This window comes from Microtus oregoni, unplaced genomic scaffold (assembly GCF_018167655.1).
Source record: "Microtus oregoni isolate MIOR12 unplaced genomic scaffold, Mior012 000045F_ref0000178, whole genome shotgun sequence".
In the NCBI taxonomy this organism is placed as follows: Eukaryota; Metazoa; Chordata; class Mammalia; order Rodentia; family Cricetidae; genus Microtus; species Microtus oregoni.
Window position 1 is genome coordinate 3,751,025 of NW_024543219.1, and position 23,373 is coordinate 3,774,397.

A 23,373-nucleotide genomic window follows, 5' to 3' on the forward strand; every position below is an offset into this window, starting at 1 on the left:
AGTGGGTAGCCAGGTGGTGACGGCGCACACCTTTAATCCCAGCACTCGGGAGGCAGACAGGCGGATCTCTATGAGTTCAAGGCCAGCCTGGTCTATAAAGCCAGTTCCAGGAAAGCCAGGGCTACACAGAGAAACCCTGTCGTGGAAAAACAACAGACAATCAAAGAAATAACCTTAACCTCTTCAGAGGTTCCTCTTTCCATATTCTCCACAAGGGGTGGGAATAAGGCAAGGGTCTACTCTCCTGAATCTGTCAGTGGTTGCGTATTCTTGTTTCAGCTTTGCCCAAACTTCTGACGACGATGTGTTTCCACTTCTGATTGTGGTGTGTGAACACAAAGCTTGTGCCAGGCAGTGCGATTCCCCTCCTTCTCTGTCTTCTGTTCTTAACTAAAGAACCAGGAGCCAGGACACTAGACAAGTTCTTTTCTGCCCCCGCCCCCCTTGCTATTACTATGTGAGGCCCAGAGTGGGCCGGAAATCCTGGCTTAGCCTCCCAGGTTTGGGGAGAGCATTTGTGGTACTGCAAGCCCCTCGGGGGCTTGGAGTTTTCTTTTCTTTTCTTTCTTTCTTTCTTTCTTTCTTTTTTTCTTTTTTTTTTTTTTAACGCAACGCACGTGGCCACACTGCACTCCTCGGCAAGGAGGAAACAAGGCACGCAGAGGCTGTGTGTCACTTTACAAGGAATTCAAACGCGTCCTTCCGTTTCTCAGAGTGACACATCCGGAGTTTTCCTCTGTAGGCGTCCCTAAGTATCCGGGCCTCAGTTCACATCAGGGAAGCCAGGCGGCAGGAATCTCACCAGACCTGCATCTTCAGTGTGGAGTCGAATGTAAACAGTGAAACAAATGTCCTTAAAGTGCCGAACTGGAACTGTCTTAAATGCTTTTAAAGGAGTATCTTCTTGAAAGCGCCTCTGGGGTAAAGCTTTGCGCCAATCTGGTAGTATCCGCTCCTAGGGACACTGTTTTAACGGTTTCCTGTTAAAAAAGAAAAAGTAAAAATTGCTCAGCTTAGAAGTGTCCGGTCTTCCCGGTTTCATCCAAGTTCCCCAGTTCTCAATGCTAGATTGAACAACCCAGAGCCTAGTCGCAGGCTCCGCCCTCCTGCGCCTTGGCCCCGCCCCGGAGCTTGGCAGCCAATGGGTACGGCTGCACGAGGCTCGGGCACGCCCACGCTGGAGCCCGGGCCCACCCTGGCGCCCAACCCCATTCCGGTTCATAGCCGGCCTGCTCCGTTTTCTCCTTCTGGTTGTTCAGCTGTGCCGCCAGGCCCGGATCTGCCATGGCGTCCCCCGCAGCGGGCGGGGTGGTGATCGTGGGCAGGTAAAAGTCTCAGAGGCGCTGCGCTGCAATGGTTGGCGCCCTGGCAGCGTCCGGAACCTGGGGCCTCGCGCGGGCGGCCGTGGGTGCCTCGGGTGGGCATCAGGCTGTACCTCGCTCTTCCACGCGCTTCGCACTTGCGCTCCGGAGCTGGCCTGGCAGGAGACGCAGTGGCGGCTGTGGCTTGGTGGAGCCCTGAGGAGAGCTAATGTGTTCCTCAAGTCGGTGTGGGTCACCTCGAGGTTTCCACCTTTGTCAGTGCAGGCTCAGTGTTGCAGGGCTATTCAGAGGTGCCTGACATCAGGTACTAACCGAATATGATCCTGCGAAGACTGTGTTCTAATGTTTTGAGACGGGAGTCTCAGTGTAGCTCAGGCTGGCCTCAAAATCTCTAAGTAGCTGAGGCTACTTGAACTCCTAATTCTCCTGCCTCTACCTCCCATTACTGGAGTGCCTCCACTCCCAGCTTGAAAACGGTGCCCTTATTTTTATTAAGAACACAGATAAGTGATTTACCCACGATGATAGTAATTGATAGAGATTGGCCTGGGTTGTTAGGAAGGTTCATATGCACCGTGGGGCTAGGCTGGAAAGCCTTTGGGGGCAGAACCCTTGACGAGACACCTGGCTTTCCTTGCTTTTGTGTATGTGTGTCTCATGGCAGGAGGCCGAGTCACTTTACAGCCCAAGTTCATCCATACTGATCTCTGTGCTCATGCCTCCCTTTTTTCCTTCATTGCTATTTTTTTTTCAGTAAGGAGGGGGCGTTTATGTGTACTTTTTATTGGCTAGCAGTCTCCAATTCTGTCAATATGTAGCAACGTAGGAACTCATAGGTTGATAGCTATTTGAGAAGTGGTTTCATGTCCCCATTTATGCTTTTGCTCACCCGTTGCCCTGTCTGCAGACCGGTCTCAAGTTCAGGGGTTTTCCTTTGGAACCGTTGGGAGGAAAGTGTCAGGATGCCTCCGACCATTTTTTCCTCTCACAGAACTGTGGAATTACCTGCACCTTTGTCCTTCCCGGTGGATGCCTGTGGTTGAATGGTCAGGGAAATATAAAAAGTGCCCTTTGCCCTGTGGTGAATTGTGCTGCCTCACCTTCTGTGATAGGCACCAGGGTCAAGGGCCAGGGTTGTTTGGATCTCGTGTTGGGAGTTAAATCGTGTTCCACCTGCACCTAACAGGTGTATCAGGTGGAGGAGTTACTAGCAATCAGTTATCTGAACTCATGGTCAGGGAACTTAGAAGGAGGGGGCTTGGGACATCTTAAGGACCACAGGATGACCTGGGGTCATTGGATGTTATGCTGACTTCTAATGAGAAAGTTCTGTCTGTCTTTTGCTTACAACACCCTTATGAACACGAAGTGGCCTCCCCTCACCCTTCCCCACCCCTCTTTCCCATCTGTCTATCCAGCGATCAGTCAATCATCCATCTGTCTGTATAGTATCTATTACTAGCCTTCTACTGTGTATCTTGTCTCTATTAACTTTATTTCTGTCTTCTCTGTCACTCTCCATCTCTGTCTTTCAGGGCCCCGTAGGTGATTCCAGGGAACATCCATTTAACAGGTTGTGCCCAGGATGTAAATCAGTTCCTTAAACCTGGATGGAGAGGTTGGCAAGGCCGCACACCTGCACACCTGTAATCCCAAGGAGGCGGAGACATGAGCATCAAGTTCCAGGCCAACTTGGACAAGAGTCCCAAACAAAAACAGCAGCAAAATAGACCTGGCTGGGGTTCACTGTTTTTTTTTTTTTTAAAGCAGTTATACAAGTTTAAAAGTAATTATTTTTTTATTAGTGTGTGTGTGTGTGTGTGTGTGTGTGAGAGAGAGAGAGAGAGAGAGAGAGAATGAGTAGAGGTCATGCTCTTATGTGGGACCTGGGGATCAAACTCAGATTAGGTTGCTAGGTTTGCATAGCAAGTGCCTTTACACCCTGGCCCCCTCTTTGGCCTGCTCCCCTCTTCCTTACCCTCTCTCCCTCCTCCTTTCATTTTCCTTCAGGACTGGGGACTGGACTGGGCCCTGCAAATATTGGGTAAGTTCCTTGCTGAGCTATTCCCGAAGTCATTTTTACCCCATCTGGTGCAGGACCTTAGTAAGTAATATAGTATGAATGCTATGTAAACGGTTGCTTATTGTTTAGGGAGTAATGACCAGGAGAAGTCAGCATGTTCCAAAGGATGCAGGGTCTCCCAGTGTCTGACCTGTGGGCATGGAAAGACCTCTGTCCAACCATGCTGCCTATCCTGGTAGCCATTGTGACAATGTGGACACTGAGTTCTTGAACTGTGTTCAGTTCTGCTCATTGACTGAACTTTAACATTTACTTGACTGTAGTTTAAATTTTAATAGTTGCACATGGCTAAAGTCTACCATATTGATCAAACTGATCACTGCACATCTAGAGCCCTAAGAGTTTGATTAAAAATTTTGTATATAAAATATAACACATATTAAGTATAGAAGATTTTGATATCACAGAACATGGAGTCAAAACTCCCACAGTTGAGAAACTGCCAAATATATTAGCACGCCCACTTATTCCTTCTGTTCCTGAGAGACTGGTAGCTAATATCCAGAGGCAGGCTTTTCTTGACACCGACACCCTAGACTGTGCTCACCTTCATCCACATCCCTATTTATCCAGCTAAACCCAGTGACTGAGTCTCAGTCCAAATCTGAACCCTATCAGGTGAACACAGATGGGGGGCAGTGCTATCTTCTCCTTGGTTTCTCAGCCCCCTTCACACCTTCTCATTTGGTTGCCATCTGTCTGTCTACCCACCCACCCATCCACCCATCCATCCATCATCTATATATCTGTTATCTGTCTATCATCTCTTCCCCCCCCATCATTGCACTTGCTCATGTGCATGTGTGCTTCAGAGCATGTGTGGAGGTCAAAGGACAATTCTCAGCAGTTAGTTTTCTCTTGCCACTTTGCGGGATCTAGGATTGAACTCAGGTGGGCAGTCCTGTATGCAACCACTTGTACTTGCTTGGGTTACCTGACCAGCACTGCACTTTTCCACTAGAGGTGGAGCATCCTCCTGGTTATATAATGAGTTCCAGGCCAGCCAGGGCTATCTGGTGAGACCCTATCTCAAAAGCAAAAAGCTGGACTGTCCCAAAGCCCAACCCTTTGACTTCTGTATCAACCTTCACTCCCTTGGCAATCTTATCAGTCTCCTTCTTGCAAGCGCCCATATTGACATCTGAGGCCCGGCTTTGACTAGGAACCCAGTTCATAACCAGTTATGTGCTAGATCCATACCGCTTTAACATTGGCTTCCCGCTTAAAAAAATTGGCTTCCGCCGGGCGATGGTGGCGCACGCCTTTAATCCCAGCACTCGGGAGGCAGAGGCAGGCGAATCTCTGTGAGTTCGAGACCAGCCTGGTCTACAGAGCTAGTTCCAGTTCCAGGACAGGCTCCAAAGCCACAGAGAAACCCTGTCTCGAAAAACCAAAAAAAAAAAAAAAAAAAAATTGGCTTCCCTGCACTTCTGATTGACTCTCCTAGCGTCTTCATCAATAGGGATGTCTCACTCTTTCTTGTTCTTGGAATATAATTTGGCATCATCCTTGATCCCCCCCATCATATGGACCAGCAGCAGTTATGTCTGAAGAAGATATGAATCTAGAACCCAGCCGACCACTCTTCTTCACCCTTTGCTTCCGTCCTGGTCCACTCTATCACCACTTCTTGAAGCAGCCTCTGGAGTTTTGTACTCCTTACTCCCATGTTTACCCAAGTGCAGACATTTCTTGTCTGACTTGTGATGGGGCCGTGTGGATAAACACATCTTAAGGTTAGTCTACAAGGAGTGGAAAATGCCTAAATCCAACCACCCATCTCCACATCCCAGTCTAGTGCCAAGGCACACTGGGAAGTGTTAGTTTCCTTAGCGATCGCAGGGCTGACTGGAAGCTACAGTTGCTGCTGCTGCCTAGCATCTTGAGGTATAGCGTGTGTTTGTGCGTCTCTCTGTGTGTTGCAGCATCTTGCAGTATAGCGCAGAATAGCTTTAAACTCAAATCTCACTTGGCCCAGCCTCCTGAGCACTGGTATGCACCACCGTTCCCAGCTCCAGAGAGCTCCTTTTAAACTTTTAAAACCAGTCACTTCACATCGGTAAGCTGAAGCTTTTCATTGGCTACCCATCACACCCAGATTAAAAACCTAAACCCTACCATGGCCTCTGAGGCACTGTGTATGCCATGAGACCACCCCTCCGACCCCCTGCTCTGCCTTCATCCTTGGCCGCTCTTTCCTGCCACCTCCACGCTAGTGCTGTCACCTGTTCTCCTGGACCTGCAAACACACTTCAGCTCTGCCAGGGATACTTCTTCCTGGCAGCTTCCCTCACCTGCACTTCCCTGGTGAGATAGGCCCCGGTGGTGCTTTCGGATTTCCTCTGCCTCCCAGTCTGCACTCCCTACTCAAAGCCCTTCTTCCTGCTACTTCCTCTTTCCCAGCACTTCCGTTAGCTGGCTGTCTCCTGCCCCCTGTCAGCTCCTTCTGATCAGAGCTGGAGTGGCGCCTGGCATACAGCTGGCGCTCTGCATCGCTCCAGCCAGCTGCCATTGCGCTTGGGTTAGCCCCAGGAAGCACCGCTGACCTTTATCTGGAGTTTGTCATTAGCACGTCAGCTTTTTTTTGCTGTCAACAACTAACACTTACCAAGCTCTACAATGTGCCAAGATTACAAAGGTTCCCAGAGTGCAGGAGTTCATCCTGTCAAGCGCAAACAAAGTCAAGGTGCTGATGAGCGCTGCCCTCTCCACTTCCCTGCACAGAGCCGAAACTGTATCTGCGGGCTGAGGTGCACCAGAAAGACCTGGTTACCGTCTGCTGAACCTCACGGGCCTTGGGGTTCAGACAGAAGCCAGGTCTTCCTTGGACTTGTCATTTGCGTTAGGCACTCTCAGCCACGCCATGCCTGCCTGCACATAGGAGATGCTCAACAACCGTGTTTGCTTAGAATCAGCCCTAGGGGAGACCAGCTTCACACGTCTGTGTCCATGGGCTCCACATCTGCAGATTTAACCAAACCTGGACTGAAAATAATTGAAAAAAAAAACAAACAAACCTGACTTCTTTCTGTGGCTGTTCTCTAAACCAGGAGTTCTCAACTCCTTTGGGGTTGAATGACCCTTTCACAGTGCTTGCCTAAGACCATTGGAAAACACAGATATTTACATTATGATTTATAAGAGTAGCAAAGTTACAGTTCTGAAGTAGCAATGAAATAACTTTATGGTTGGGGGTCACCACAATGTGAGGAACTGTGTTAAAGGGTCACAGTAGTAGGAAGGCTGAGAACCACTGCCGTAAACAGTGTACTATGCGGTCATGTACAATGGCACTTTCTTTGTGTAAGTCATTTACGAATGATCAAGGCAGGATCTGTAGATATGGGATAATGGGTATAGGTTCTGTGCAAATGTTATGCCATTTTAGGTAAGGAACATGGCCACCTACTGGGACATGGGAGGAAGGCCCTGGGGCTAATCCCTCACAGATGCAGAGGGCCACTTCATTCACTGTTTTGGTATCAACACCTCTAGCTTGTGACAGTTTTTTAAACTTTCCTTGTTCGTGGTGACCTAGACAGTTTTGAAGAACAGCAGGCAAGAGGTTGAATTCTGTTCGTTCTTCTAATACTTTGCCTGATTAGACAGACAGTGGGGGAAGGGTTGAGAGGTCAAGGGTCATTCTCATCACGGCACATCCTGGGAGTGAACTGTTGGTTGACTCACCACGATTGATAGTAACCTTGAGCAACTTGGCTAAGGTCCTGTTTGCCTTGCTTCTCTGCGGCTGAGTTGCTCCCGTTTCTTTCTTTTCTATACTTTTGAGAGTGGTTCTGCATAAGTTGCATTTAGGGTGTGGATGGAGGGTGGATTAGTCAGGGTTCAGATCTGATAGAATGAATATATATATTTTATCCATCATTTATATAATTTATTCGAGCGACTTACAGACTGTGGTACAGCTAGTTCAGCAATGGCTGTCTCCCAATGGAACATCCAAGAATCTAGTGGCTGTTCAGTTTATGAGGTCGTCAGTATACGCCGGAATCCCAAAGAAGTAGACCCTACTCCCAGCAAGTGAGAGAGAGGGCAAGCAGGCGAAGAACGAGAGCTTCCTGCTTTCGTGTCCTTTATGTGGGCTGCCTGCAGAAGCTGTGACCCACATTAAAGGTGGCTCCTCCCACCTCTAAATTCTGGATTAAAGCGTTCCCAATTCAAAAGATTCAGTTAAGGAAATCCCCTCAGAGGTGCACTCAGCTGCCAGGGTGTTAGGCATTTCAGATGTAGTCAAGTTGACGACCCAGAATAGCCATCACAGCGTGTCCCCGAGGGTGGTGTGGCTGCATGAACCATTGGGATTCTTTCACAGGGTGCTTTTGTTGATTCCTTGCTATGTAACATCATTGTCTTGGTCCCTGAGCACTCTCCCTAACGGTTCTATGTGTCCTTTCGACGTGCTGGCTCAGGCAAGCACCTACCTTACTTAGCTCTTCCTGGCTTTCTGTGTTGCAGACTGCTCTAGGGTCATCTTTATTTTGTGTGCTCAGTCCTAGAAATATTCATTTCTCCAAGGTGTTCTGCTTCCATTGATTGAAGAGTGGGATTAGAAGCCGATTTGGACCTTAGATGTGTTCTGGACTTTCTTTTTTGGATACATAACTTACCATGTAGCCCATGCTGGCCCTTAACTTAAGACTCTCTCATCTTGACCCCCAAATTCTGGGATAGCAGATATATATATATATATATATATATATATATATATATATAGCACCCAGCTATGTTTTTTTCTTTTTCTTTCTTTCTTTCTTTCTTTCTTTCTTTCTTTCTTTTTTTTTTTTTCAAGACAGGATTTCTCTGTAGCTTTGGAGCCTGTCCTGGAACTAGCTCTTGTAGACCAGGCTGGCCTCGAACTCACAGAGATCCACCTGCCTACCTGCCTCCACCTCCTGAGTGCTGGAATTAAAGGCGTGTACCACTACCGCCTGGCTCAGCTGTGTTTTATAACTTTGTTTTTAGTCCTTTGGAAATGGTGACTTTTTGTCCTTTGACTTTCAGTAAGTCTGGAGGGGTGGATGGGACATAGGGCAAAGACTCGCCCAGGTCATAGCTTATCTGGTAAAGTGCGGCCTAGCATGGGGGAGGCTGTAGGTTTGCTCTTCACACAAAAGCCTGGAGTCCCAGCACTCCAGAGGTGCGGCAGGAAAATCAGGAGTTCAAGGTTTCCTTAGCTCCCTGGCCAGCCTGGGCTGTTTCAGGAGACCTTGTCTGGAAGCAAGGGAAACAACAGTTAGATCTTGGGGGTTTTCTTAGAGAAGCTCACACACATGCTCTTTGGTGTGTCTTTCTTTCTTTCTTTTTTTTTTTTTTTTTGATTTTTCGAGACAGGGTTTCTCCGTAGCTTTTGGTTCCTGTCCTGGAACTAGCTCTTGTAGACCAGGCTGGCCTCGAACTCAGAGAGATCCGCCTGCCTCTGCCTCTCGAGTGCTGGGATTAAAGGCGTGCGCCACCACCGCCCGGCTGGTGTGTCTTTCTTAATGCCTTTTTCTCTCTGTTTAACATTTTAACCCTTTTTAAAAAATTATTTAACTTTTATTTTATGCACATTGGTGTGACGTTATCAGATCTCCTAGAACTGGAGTTATAGACAGTTGTGAGTTTCCATGTGGATGCTGGGAATTGAACCCAGGTCTTCTGGAAGAGCAGCCAGTGCTCTTAACTGCTGAACCATCTCTCTAGTCCTGCCTTTCTTTCCCTTAACCACATTCTTGGAGTCTATATTAAAAATATTTTTGATAAAAATTCTTACTCTTCTTTATAAAAACAAACAAACCCTGAAACTAAGAGTAAGGCCCCTGAGTCGGACCTCTTGGCTTCATCTCCTCGTCATAGGACAAGCGGCCAGGGGTTCGTCCCTTGTCCCCGTCCTTTCCTCAAGCATGGAAGAGGAACTGGTAGCATCTTCTGTCTAGAGCATTGCAGAGACTAGCAGAGGGGGACCCGAAGAGTGTCTAATGGTGTTGGCCCCCTGTACCATGCTGGATGTAGTGAAAGTGGGCATCATTGGCTGGGGGCAGAGGGCGGGCAGGGAAAGTGCACTTGTCCCTCAGTATTCATGAGTGAGGGCTTCTGTGGTCCCCAGACGGTATCAACATAGATGCTCAAGTAAAAGGGGCAGTGTTGCAGAGGTGACACATTTTCCCTTTCAGTCCTTCTAGGTGTTGTGTGCCACACAATCCAACATAAAGGCTGTGCCAACTTTCAGATATTTGTTAAATGTTATAAGAATGGGATGTTGTATCATTTTTATAGTGCTTTATCTGAGACATGAAAAGTGATTAGATCAATAAATGACTTGAATCTTTTTTTTTTTATTTAATTTTCTCCCCAGTGGACTCATTGGTCGGAGCTGGGCTCTGCTGTTTGCCAGTGGAGGCTTCAAGGTGAAACTCTATGACATTGAGCAGCAGCAGATAACAAACGCCCTGGAAGTCATCAGGTAGGCCCTGCTTGCTCACACATCTGGAGGTAATCAGATGGCCCTGTTTCTCTCCATCTGTCTCACTCATCAGGGCTGTGACTATCTGTCCCATAGGGGCAGCTCTGCAGCTACTCTGAGACAACCAAGGCCAGGTTTAAGGTTCCCTGGAAGAGAGCGTGAATCTAGCAGTGAAGGGGTTCCCTTGATGAAGAGGGCCTTTACCTTGGCAAGTGAGGGAGGGGTGGAAGAGCCCAACGTGAATATCAGCCTCAGTCCCTATTTACAGCTCCTCAGGGTGACGCTGATGCTGGCAGCACTCGCCTTAAGCTTTTAGAGATGTTTTAGACTCACAGCAAAATTGAGAGGCAGGTATAGCGATTTCTCCTATGCCTCAAACTTCCCAGAATTCATTGTTTCCCAACCTTCAACATTCCTCTCCCACAGGAGATGAAACTGCCTTGATCCATCATTGTCATTAGGATTCTGTCCTGGTATCGTGAATTCTGTGGGTTGCCCCCTCGTGTGTGTCCACTGTTATAGGACCATGCCAACTTGTTCTACGACCCGAAAAATGCTCTGTTCTCTGCCTGTTCCTATATCTTTCCCCAGTCCCTGGCAACCACTGATGTTTTCACTGTCTCCATAATTGGTCTTTTTCAAGCTAGTTTGTAGCTCTTTCCCGTTGGAATCTTTCATTTAGCAATGTGCCCTTAAGCTTCCTTCATGTATTAATGACACACCACACTGAACCCCGACCAATAGTCCATTGCCTGGACTATCCTTTTCTCTTCTGAAGAGTACCTTGGTTGCTTCCAAGTTTTACAAATTGTGAATAGAGATGCTATAGACGTTCATGTGCAGATTAGAGCAGACATGTTTCAGTTCCTTTGCATAAATACTGAAGATCATGACTTCCTGGATTCAATGGCAAAAATACATTCGGTTTTATAAAGAGTCATTGCACTAACTTCCAAAGTGGCTGTACTGTTTTGCACCCTCACCAGCAGTAAATCAGAGTTTCTGGCGCTCTGTATCCCTGACGGCATTAGGGAGCCATAGTATGTGTGTAATGATACCGTCTTGTTTTTGACCTGCTGATGGCATATGACTTTTCCATGATTTTCTGCTATCTGTAAATGCTCTTCTGTGCTGAGGATTGAATCCAAGGCTTTGTATGTGTAAGCATGTGCTCTACCATTAAGTAGACCTAATTTCTTGACTTCTTCCCATTAAAAGCATGTTTCCAGCTAACAGGTGAACCTAAAAGTTTTTCATTTGCGGTTACTCCCTGGTGCATGATAATTATTCCAACTCAGAATCCTACCTATAGATTTTGTAAAGTGACTCTTCAGAAATTCTGGCCTCTCATATTTCTGGGATTAGAAGTCATCAGGGAATATTTAAATACATTAGTAGAAGTATATTGATTGGACACCCTCACCAGAATCTATAGATGCCCAAGTTGCTCATAGGAATGTGGCATAGCATCTATGTTGAGCCCACTCATCCCGTGTCCTTTCCACCATCTCTAGGTGGCTTGTTATTCCCAATGCAGTCCCCATGCTGCAGAAGTAGCTGTGCTGCATTGTTAGGGACAATGGCAAGAAAGCAGTCTACGCATGTTCCATGCAGATGAGAAACAGTTTCCTGATTATTATTTCCACCCGCAGTTGGCTGCACCTGAGGACGCCGTTCCCGAAGACGGGAGGAACAGCAGCGCTTTGTCCCACCTGACTAGTTTACGTAAGGGCTTTGCAGACCTTGCTTTGGAAACAGTAGCTGGTCAAAGTGTCATTACCAGAGGTTTTAGCGTCAAAGCCTGGGCTCTGACTGCCCCACAAGCTAGGCTTAGTAATGCATCCTGACACATCAATTACAGACACAAGTTACAGTGGAAAGCAGAGGAAGGAGATTTGGTCAGTGTGGCCATATGGGGAAGAAGAACAAATAAAAAGTCTAGTGACCCCCAAGTCTTTTTTTGGGGATCCTAACATAAGGCTTAGGTTTAAACGAGGGTAAGTGTTATACATAACTGAGAAGTCCTGGTCGAGGTGTGGTCCCGCCCATCACCGAACTTTGTCACCTAGCTTCTGGTGGCCTGATGAGCTAGCGGAATCCCAAGTCAGTTCCTCTTTGAGCTGGCTCCAGGCTTCAGCCTTTTCCTTTCCTCAGCATGAGGTTCCCAGGGAAATTTTAACTTTTGGAGATCTGTTGTGTCAAAGTCTAATTGCTGAGTGGAGAAATAATATCTCCTCCCCTGGTGGGGTGGTTACAAGCCTTGGTGTTGTATCCTTGGATGGGGACAGCTTTTCAGCCAGCAGAGACTTGTCCCTGGCTTTCTGGTGATTGCATTTGTGGTTGGTGGCCCTGGAGCGGAGTGACATTAGCTTCAGAACTGTCCTAGTGTTACTGTTGGCTTCAAAGGGCCCAAACTGCTGGAAGCCAACACACAGGGAGCGCTGCTGTGAAAATGATGGAGCAAAGGCTTTTGTGGCCCCTGGCATTTACCTGCCAGTTTTGTGGTGAGTGCCCGCTGCTCTAGGGGGAGGGCACCATTAGGTTTGAGCTGTGCGTTTTGTTTTCAGTGATCTGCATTTATCAGTGTCACCCGAGCTCTGTGCTGGTCACTACAGACGACAGGTCTTGCCTCAGGGCTGAAGAATAGGTTTTTCAGTAGGACCTATGACTCATCTTATAGCCCAGTGTAATGGATTAATTAAGATGCTGCAGGATCCCCTGTGGCTGCAGCAGAAGAAACGCTGCAGGTCACCGAGGGGTGGCAGAGGGCAGCTGGTCCTGAGAGCAGCCAGTCCTAGGCAGGGACTGGCACAGGTTGCTGAGCAGTGGCAGTAGGCCATGTGGCCTCAGGCAGTGAACAGCGGTCGGGGAGCAGCCAGTCCCAGTCAGGGACAGCAAGGCTCCCAAGTGGCCCAGTGGTTAGAGCAGTAGCAGGAAACACCCTGGTGAGCTGGCCCAGTGGTTGGAGCACTAGCAGGAAACACCCTGGTGAGCTGGCCCAGTGGTTGGAGCACTAGCAGGAAACACCCTGGTGAGCTGGCCCAGTGGTTAGAGCACCTGCTGCTCTTTAAGAACACCTGTGTTGACAGGCCCATCTCATGCAGCGGATAACTGCGTGTCAGTCTAGCTCAGGGGCACACAGCCCCCTTCTGGCCTCTTCAAGTAGCAGCGTTTTCTCTCTCTCTCTCTCTCTCTCTCTCTCTCTCTCTCTCTCTCTCTCTCTGACAGTCTTAGAAATCCCTTGTATGTTAGATTGAGCCTAGGCCAGTGTCCTTGAGCTCCGGGCCCCTCTGTGTTTTCAGAGATGGTATCTGTTTATTCTGGAATTTACAACCTTCCTGCCTCTTCTCACAAAGCACTGAGATCCCAGGTGTGCACTCCCTTTCTTGGTAACTAATCTTAAATAGCAGAACTAGCGCACATTGATTTGGAAAGTGTAAAACAAATGGAGAATACGAGAAGTTGACATTTTTTTTTTAATATTAAGACATTAGAAGCTAGGCATAGTGAGTGGCTCACATCTGTAATCCTAGAATTAGAAGAGCTCAGGCAGGAGGATTGTGGTAAATTCCAGGTTAGTATGGCCCACAGAATGAGATCCTGGCTCAAAAAAATAAAACAACAAGACATTAAATAAATTATAACTCATGCCATGTGACAAGGAGATCTGAGTACCTGGGGAAAACATGTCATTTAAGACTAATCTTTTCCTAGCAGGGAGGGAGGCACAGTGGGGAACTTGTTACCGTCTAAGGGGAGAGGCCTTGCCCGTGCCTCCCTACTTCACCCTTGCTCTGCTCCGAGCTCAGTAGTGCTAGCTCTCAAGGTCTTCAGAGCGAAGGGCGTTCAGAGCACTTTATGAAGAGCAGCTGAAACCCACTCAGCCGAGTGCCAACACTGCCTGTAGATCGGCGTGTGTTTATTTCTTAGAATTTGCAGCTTGTTGAATTTCTCCAAGTTCTCACCCCCACTGAGGTATGAGCATGCTGTTTTCATCTGTGATCACTGTCTTTGGGTGACATCTCCATTTCTCATCGGCCCTTTTCTACTCTCTGTGGTCACCGGGACTCAATTCCCTCTGCCAGCGTCTCAGCTTTTTATACAGATCAGGAGTTAATAAACTGCTGAGGTGATCTCTGAAGCAAGGCCCTGTCCTCTGGCTCCTGACCGCTGACGCTGTTTCTGAACTCATGCCCTGGGGGTGACCCGATCACTTGTTTTTACCCTTGCCAGCCTCCTTTCTGGCCTGGCCTGAACCTCATACTAAGCTGTCTTCCCACCCCGATTCCCACCCGGATTCCTCTGGATTTGTCTGTTTTCCTGCTTGGGGATTTATGTTTAGTTTTCCCACACCTGGTAGGCCAGAGCAGCTGGAATAGTGGGTGAGGTGTGGTGGTCTGTGCCTGGCATCCTAGCACCCAGGAGGTGGAGGCAAGAGGATCAGGAGTCACTGTCACAAAACAAAATAAAACAACAACACAAACCACTCGCTAGCATAGTGGGCCACAAAACGGCCATAAATTATTGCCTGCCTGTTGATACCTCCACACATTTTTTTTCTTGTTTTGCAGTACTAGGGATTGGATTTGGGGGTTCATGCCTGTGAGGCGAGCATCCTTGTTGGTCCCTTTGCAGTGTAGTTTTTGTTTTGTTTTGAGGCAGAGTCTCATTGTGTAGCCCAGGGTGGGCTTGACCTCCTAAGCCCAGGAATTACATGCACGTGTCAGCCCGGCCGGCCCAGGCATTACAGATGTGAGCATCATCCCAGCACAAGGTGACTTTCTACTCTGATCTTGGACTTGGGCCAGGACATGTGCACTGGCCAGTGGGGCAATATTAGCAGTGACTCAGCAGAAGCCTGGAAGGCACAGTGCATCAAAATGTCCACAGTTGTCCACTGTGACTTCCTGGCACGACCCAGTGCCAACCGCTAGGCACAGAAGAGATGCAGCCCCACTAAGATGGCTGGCCCAGGGACCGGGACAGGACACGTGGGGACTAGTATGCCTTCCCTGGCTAGGCTTCTGCAGTCAGCAACCACCAATGACTTGGAGGCTTGGGGACTGGTGGCCTCGTGCTGCCAGGAGAACTCTCCCTGCCCCAATCCATGTCATCCATGGGTGTTCTGTAAACAAATGTGTTGTACAGAACACAGCCCCTCGCTTTTGTGTCGGTGTCTGGAGCCCATGTTCACCGTATGCTGGCAGAGCCTAAGGTGCCACGCCAGGTAAGGGAGATGGCTCAGTGAGAGGAGTGTGGCGAGCGCACCCGAGGGTGGGTAGTTCTAGCGTACCGTGTGTGAGGGAGTGGAAAGGAGACGGTGCAGCATAGGCTGTGGAGGTCAGATCCCAAGGAAGCAGAGAAAGCATCATGTGGAAGGAAAAAATTACTATATTTCTATACGTTGGCTACACGTGGAAAACATAAAATCTATTATCAGAGAGTATAACAAGTGTAAATATAGTATAAAGTATACTTTATATATATATAACTATATATATAGTTTATGTGTTTTAAGAAAGAATAAATGTAAGACATCATAGATGTATTCATGGAGGGATAATATATCTAATGTTTGTGAGGAATACAAAATAAAGTATGAGCAGGTGGCGTGGCGGATGCAGTCTCGTCACAGAAGGACGCACAGGGTGCAGGCCCAGGAGTAACCTGAGCCTGGTGCTTTAAGGTCCACAGTCGGGTTGTGGATTCAGTTGGGTCAATCCACCCCAGTTATCTGGGTGTTCACAGCTTCTGCTCTTACTTGGCTGCCATCGTGACAGGTTAGGCGATTGCTTCACTTCCTTTGCTTGTTTTTTCTGCTCAAACAGAGGTAGCCTGGGTTGACCTGTTTGCAGCAGCTGCGTGTGAAAACTCGGGCAGGAGTCTGAATGTCACGGCTGGCTCTAGACAGCGGGCACCAGGTGATCACTATTCCTGAACCTTCTGAGGCCAGGGCGCTTGGATATGAGCATGCTGATGGCAGGACAGGGCTGTGCAGGCTTAGGCGGTACTGAAGATGTGGGCTCAAGAATGGCATCACTTGGGCCGGGCCTGGTGGTGCTCACCTTTAATCCCAGCATTGTGAGGTAGAGGAGGGTAGATCTCTGAGTTTGAGGTTATCCTGGTATATGTAACAAGTCCAGGACAGTCTGGGGACAGAGAGATGGAGTGCTTGCTGCAGTCCTGACAGCCTAGCTTTGGATCCTAACTCATAGACCGAACACCAAGAATGTGGTCTTGACTATGCCTGCTGCCTTAGTGCCAAGGTAGTCTCGAGACAGAATTGCGGGGACCTGCCAGCCTTGCTGAAAATGTGAACTCTAGATCCTGCCTGGAATAAGGCAGAGTAAGAGAAGGGTACCCGACACCTGGCCTTCACGTGGACCTCCCCCCACGAATGAGTAAATAAATGTTAAATAAAAAGGATTTTTTTTTTACAGTTTTTTTAAACACCCTTACGTTACAGTGATAATAGTTTACATTCTTTTTCCCTTCTGAGATTTTAGGTTTTGAGACAGTCTGTCGTGTCCCAAGCAGGCCTCAGACTTGCTGTGTACCTGAGAGTGATGATAATGAACTTCTGATCCTCCACCTCTTGCTTTCCAAGTGCTGGGCCTACACCCCAGGGTTGGCACGCAAGTGCTTTTTTTCTGCATCTTGATGTCAGTCTGACATCTAGTGGTAAATTGGTGTATTGCAGCCATTGCTAGCACATTATCAGGTCAACCATGCAAAAGTGTGTTAGAGTACTGTTACAGACAAGTACATTTTAATGGAAACAGCTTGACCAAAAAATAAAAAAAAGGAAAAGAAAAAACTCTGTCATGGAATTTTGAGGCCATTAAAATAGAGAAGAAAACAACGAGAAGAGAATGAAGGCCCAAATTGAACGTGGTGGCGTATGCTGTGTTCTCTAGTGCTCAGGAGGTTGAGACAGGAGGATCCTGAGTTCAAAGTCAGCATTAGACAAATAGGGAGGCCTGCATAAAAAATCCAGTTCCCATGTGGTGACAATCTACTACTGGTGCCCATTTCCACCTGTGCCAGGAGAGAGACCCATACACTGTCTGACCCATGGCCACCTCAGGGTTGTTTTCTGAAAAGGATTAGTGTATCTCTTTCTTGTTGCTGGGCAAAATACTTGAAAAATCAACATCAGCAGGGAGGGTTTATTTGCTTTACAGTTTAAGAAAGGATACATAGCCAGGAGGTGGTGGCTGCTGCATAGCTGTAATCCTAGCACCCGGGAGGCAGAGGCAGAGGCAGAGGCAGAGGCAGGAGGCAGGAGGCAGAGGCAGAGGCAGGAGGCAGGAGGCAGGAGGCAGGAGGCAGAGGCAGAGGCAGAGGCAGGAGGGTCTCTGAGTTCGAGGTCAGTCTGGGCTATGAAGCGAGTTCCAGGACAGCTAGAGCTACACAGAGAAACCCTGTCTCACAAAGAAAAGATACAGTATAGCATGATGGGAGGCATGGCGGCAGGGGTATGAGGCATTTGGCCACCTTGGGTCCCAGTCAGGAAGCGAGGAGAGATTATTCCACCGACCATCTTGCTTTCTCCTTCAGTCTGGGCCTCCAGCCCATGGGATGGCAGTGCCCAAAGTTGGGTCTTCTCTCCTCAGTTAAGCTTTTCTGGACACACCTTCGCAGACCTGCCCAGAGGTGTGCGATGGGGTGATTCTAAATTCTGTCAAGCTGACAGTGTAGATTCATCACCACATGGAAACCCTTTGCTTAAAGATAATATGGAAGCTTATTTGTGTATTTTGACACATCTTTCCCCCCCTAATTTCCAGCAACAGAAGGTACTTTCTTTCTACATAAAACTAAAATCAAAATGATAGTTTTCGGAGAGAAGAAACCGAAACTAAACCAGGTCACAGCCCCGATGCCGTGAGACTCCCTTGCTCTCAGAGCTGCCCCTGCTCTCCTCAGGGCTTCCACTCCAGCCTTGTGCTAGCAAGGTACAGCAAGGCTAGCTGCATCCAGTTATAGAAAAGCAAGGCCACAGGGTGCCCTGAAGATTACGAGGACACACGCAGATGCCATGTGCCCCTCTGTTGGTGGAAAAGAATGCCTGCTGCTCCTTACCCACGCAGCCTTGGCATAGGTTTGGCCATCCATATATGAGATGTCGAGGAATCCGATCCTTAGCTGTACCGCTTTCAGACAGCATCTAACATGGAGAGCCCACTTCCCAGGCTCCCTCTGGACTGCCCAGGGAAAGCTTGACCCCTGTGTGAGCCCTGTCTGCCACCCTCTTCCTGAGATACGGTCTTGCAGTGTGTGGCCCCCTCATTTCCACAGACCTGGCTAGATCCCCTGTGGTGTGCCCCTGCTGGCTTTGGGATCAAGGACATCAGAGGCTTGAAGACAAAAATGATTGCAGAAAGGAATGTCACATGTGACCTTACTTACGTGTTGAGAGTAGAATGGTGGTTACCTGAGGCTGGGGAAGAGGGAGAGGAAGGGCAGGGGCAGGATGAGCAGTGACGACCAAGTGTCCCATGTGCTATACAAGCTATATTTTTCACAAACCTAGGAGAGATTTTGAATGTTTGCAAAATGCGGGATGGCTATGTGCTGTGATTTGGCGGTTAGACAATGTGTACCCGTATTGGAACATCACGTGGGACTCTATAAACGCACACCATTTTGATGTATGTCCTCTTCAAAAGGTGAAACCTGTGATGTAAAATGAACTAAAAGGTGTTTGACTTGCTGGTAAAAAAATCTGTGGTATAACTTGGGGGCCCAGGTGGTGCCTGTGCAGCTGCATGTGGTCATGTGTGTGCCCTGCCCGCTCAGTGGTTCATGCCATGTGAGCAGTGCTGGTAGCATAGTTTGTGAGATTGTGGGCTCCGCATTCAAACAGCATGCCCGGTGTGACTGTACAGGTTACACGGCATGGCACTGGCTCCCTCTCCTAACTCTCCTTTTTTTCTTTGGCAGAATCTCTCTATGTGGTCCAGTCTGGTTTCATACACCCATGTTCCTCCTGCCTCAGCCTTTCCAAGTGGCAGGATCATAGATTCACTACACCTGGCTAAGACGATACTTTCATTGGACTCTCCCATGCCAGGGGACTAAGGCAGGAAGCAGAATGAACTGTTGGTTATAGCCACACCCCACCATGGAGTTAGTTTCAGTGTGACAAAATACATGTCCCCAAGTCTGTTATCTCATCATCTTAAGAGCAGGCGGTGCATGAGGCACAGGCTGTGCATGCTGTGTGGTTGTCACCACCATTCCTAGAAGCTCTCCACCCTCCAGCGCAGAAACTGCACTCAGTAGCCTCTAACTCCTCTTTCCCCAAACCCTCAGCCCTGGGCACCAGCACCCTGCGTTCTTTTCCTAGTTGACTGCTCTTGGTACCATAACCAAGTATGACCTGTCACAGGGTTTGCCTTTTTGTGAATGGCTGGTTTCACTTGGCACGATGCCTTTAAGAACAGCCGTACAGCATGTGCCAGAGTTTCTTCCCCTTTAGAGGCTGAGTGGTCCTCCTTTTGGCTAGGACACGCTTTACTTCCCTCTCCTCCTCCTTCAGGACGAATAGTACTCGATCACATGTCTATGCTCCAGTTACTTTCTGTTAACCAGCTTCCACAGCGCTACTGTGAACCGGCTGTGTAGAACCTCCTCAAGGTTGTATTTGGGCCTGAGGAGATAGTGAACTGTATTAGTGTTTGCCGTGTGAAGCGTGGGGACCTCAGGTCAGTTCTCATGTGAAGACCCTGGTGTGGTAGTGTGTACTTGGAATCCCCAGGGCTTTTAGCTGGAGCAGTGAGCCTCGGCCCGCTGAGCAGCCCTGTCTCCAAAAGCAGCGCATGGCTCCAGAGGAACGGAATCCACAGCTGACCCCTTGACTCCACACATACTGCATACGTGTACGTGCATGCCTCTCTGTGCACCCACATAAGCACAAATTTGAACCCCCTCCCACCAAAAGACTTAGAAGCAGTGGGATCACGTGCTTCTGTTTTTATGGTTTTGAGGCATCTCCAGGTTGACTCAATAGCTGCGGCACTGTCTACTTCCTCAGCATGGAACAAGGGTTTGAGTCTCTCCACATTTTACCATCACGTCTTCTCCCTCTTCCCCTCTTTCTCCCTTCTCTCTCTTCTCCTTCTTCTCCTTCCTCTTCCTTCTCCTTATTTTTTGATAGTAGCATCTAAAAGGTGTGAGGCTGTGTCTCATCGTGACTTTGCATTGGGTCTGCCCAGCTCTGCCTTTAAGTTTGACTTTAGTTGCCACAGCGACTGTTCTCCGCATCTTTGCAGGAAGGAGCTGAAATCGCTGGAGCAGTCCGGTTCTCTCAAAGGCTCCCTGAGCGCAGAGCAGCAGTCGGCGCTCATCAGTGGCTGCGTTAACCTCGCAGAAGCAGTAGAGGGCGCCATGCACATTCAGGTGAGTCAGAGCCAAGGCTCACAGGTTTGAAGAGGCCCGAGGTTGCCTTCCAGCTTTTCTGGAAGCACCCGCAGGCAAGATTCCACCATGGAAGGTGTGGACATTTTGTACCTTCCAGATCAGAATTTTGTTCAGTGCGTGCTTCAGGTGCTGGGATTGTGGGAGTGTGGGGTGGGGGTGGGCTAGAACAATTCAGGGAATAACCAAGGCAGGTAGGAGCCTTCCCTGAAGCCTGTGGCTTAGAATACACTCAGGTCAGACAGGCCAGGGGACAGCGTCAGCATATAGTGGTAGTGGCTGGGGAGCTTTGGTGTGCATATTAACTTCATTTGTAGGGGGGCGTTGACCTCACTCTGGAGTGGCAGGAGGGCTTCCACTTGGGAATCTGTCTAAGGTGACTCTCCTGGAAGGCAAGGCTGTACTTACCCAGCGATAGGATTAAAATACACCTCTTTTGGGGGTTGATTTGCTGTACCAAATCAACCAAGGCATTGACCTAGCCCCTCCAGCCCCCCATCCTCTCACCTCCCCCCACCCCTGCCCCTAGCACCTGCCTCCATCCTCCTGTGGACTTTAGATAAGCTTGAAGACCTGTCACACCCAACAGACAGGCTGTGTGAATAGTGGTCACAGTGTCCAGCTTAGGGGACAATGGTGAGAAAAGTGCACACCCATTGGGGGCACAGGTTTGTTTTTTTCTTCATGTTTTCAGTGTGAAGCTGCATCCCTGGAACCTGCATCAGCTGATACAGCAGCACAGCGTAGCACAGTGTCTGTTTAAGGAGCAGCAGCTGTTATGATTACATATATCTATAGAGATCTAGCTATAGAGTGTGATCTGAAATGTGGATGTGTGGCGGACCACTGGGATTTTTCCAGTTTCTCATTTCACAAAGCATTTTGGTCCTGTCTCCCAGCAGGCATCCTCTCCTTCCAGCGTGTTCTCGCATCTTAGGTCTGTCTAGCCAGGTGCCTAGGGATGTTTTGCTTCTTCAGAGATGCTCATAATAGAACTTTTGAATTCCTGCATGAACTTTCACTCCCGCCAGGCATAAGTGGGTACGCAGTACTCCCTGTACCTGAGAGGTGGAGGCAGCGCAATACAAGGTCATTCTTGGGTACACTGAGTTCTAGGTTAGCCTGGACCCTGTGAGACTGTCTTGATCCTACCCAGAATATCTGCCTTCCCAGAAATAAAAAGAAATTTCACCCCATCGTCAGTTACTAGTCCTCGAACACTGAGGCTGTTTTCTCTTCCGTCACAGGACATGTGGTTTTGCAACCTGCCATGTTGCTTCCTTTGAAGTTGCTTTTGGAAAGCTTTTTTACACATAAGCCAGCACTAGTGGGTGTGAAGACATGCCCTAGGATAGTGAGTAAACCTGTGTTCGAGAACTTTCTTGCTATGTTTTTCAGGCTAGCCTTCAGTTTGTAGGTTGAAGTCATGTTCCCTGGCCTCTGCCTCCAGAGCCCTGGAGTACAGGCAGCCCTGGAGTACAGAGCCCTGGAGTACAGGAATTCAGAAACCTGGAGACAGTGAGTAGGGCTGGGGAGGTTTAAGGCAGATAGGATTTGGCAGGTGGAGTTTGGTGGGGGGGTGGAAGGGGCCAGGGTAGGGACTGTTTCAGGAGATGAACGGCGGGAATGAGCTCGTGTGCCCTAGGAGCTTAGTGGGAGTGAGAAAGCAGTTGAGATGGGAGTCACGTAGGTGGCTTTTAACACCAGCGCAAGGTTCCTTAGGCCAGATGGATTAAGGTTTCTACCATGCCAAGGATAATCCTGTCACCGGGACACTCAGTGTTTTCCCTTAGAAACAGAGTTTGGGGTGTAATTTCTATCCTGATAGAATCTTCCAGAAGAGTGACACGAATCAGAAGGGGAGGTGGGAAGGAAGTCACATGGCAATCCCATTTGCTAAGTGACCGGTTTTCTTGGGCGTGCGAGTGTAGGTTTTCCTTCCTTCTTTTCTGACAGGGTCTCACCCTGCAGTTCAGCTCAGGTTAGCTTGGAATTCACTGTGTAGCCCAGGCTGACCTTGAACCCAAAGACGTCCTCCTGCCTCAGCCGCCCAAGAGCCAGGATTCTAGGCGTGAGTCATTACACCTGGCTTGTAGTTTCTATACACAATCTTTTTTAAAATTCTTATTTCCCTGTGATGTTGGGTACCCAACACCAGGGCGTTGTGTTTGGCACTCAGGTTTCCCACCGCTGAGCCGTAGTACACAAGTTTCCATCGCTGAGGTACATCTCCAGTCCTTGCCTAGACCAGGTCTTGTCATGCAGCAAAGGCTGTCCTAGAACTTGTGGTCCTGCTGCCACCACGATAAGCTGGTGATAAACCTGATAATCAACATCTATAATTAGTACTTATCAATGTTTCAACCTTTGTTTACCAGGCAAACGAATGAACAAAACCCCATAGAAAAACCATGTAATGCTATGCTGCCTGTCTTAAAGACTATGTTAATGTTTTAATACCCAGGAATGTTAAATACACAACTTGGAGAAGGCTGGGTGTGGTGAGTCACTCCTGCAATTGTATCATTTAGGAGGTGGAGGCAAGGGGAATCGATGCAAACCCGAGGCAAGCAAGATCCCATTTTAGAAACAAGCATTTATGTATTGTGTGTGTGTGTATGTGTGTTATACGCACGTGCACATGCGTGTACACACACACACTCGTGTCACAGAGAGCAAAGTGTTTTCTTAAGTCCACTATCCCCAAAAAATCCACTTCTTGCTGTATTTAATTTCCTTAAGACTATCAAACAGAAGTACAATGTTTGAGCTTAATTTTCTATGAGTATCAAGCAAGCTGGAGTTTCAAAAGCCTACTGGTGCCTGTCCACAGGACCTCATGCAATTAGGAGACAGCTCTGCTAACGAGCTGCACCCTCTAAACCTCTGGGACCTCAGTTTTTGTTTTTGTTTCGAGACAGGATCTTAACATTGACCAGACTGGCCTCATTGAACTCCTGACCTTCCTGCCTCTTGCTCTAAAGAGCTGGCAGCACAGGTGTGCGCTACTACATCTGCCCCTCTAGAGCCGCCTCAGGAGCTGCACCCATCCCCAGTTCCCACTGCTTCCTTTCTCTTGTTGAAAA

The 23,373-nt window shown here is 48.5% G+C and overlaps 1 protein-coding gene across 1 annotated transcript in view; it reads left to right on the forward strand.

The window, feature by feature from the left end:
* The first annotated feature begins 1,206 nt into the window (after window positions 1–1,206).
* Window positions 1,207–23,373, forward strand: part of Cryl1 (crystallin lambda 1) — a 99,001-nt gene continuing 76,834 nt past the window's right edge. Inside the window, exons 1-3 of the mRNA XM_041634061.1 lie at window positions 1,207–1,325; window positions 9,758–9,865; window positions 20,143–20,269. Coding sequence (XP_041489995.1) covers window positions 1,285–1,325; window positions 9,758–9,865; window positions 20,143–20,269 — 276 coding nt within the window. The 5' untranslated portion in view covers window positions 1,207–1,284. The remainder of the gene's footprint in view (window positions 1,326–9,757; window positions 9,866–20,142; window positions 20,270–23,373) is intronic.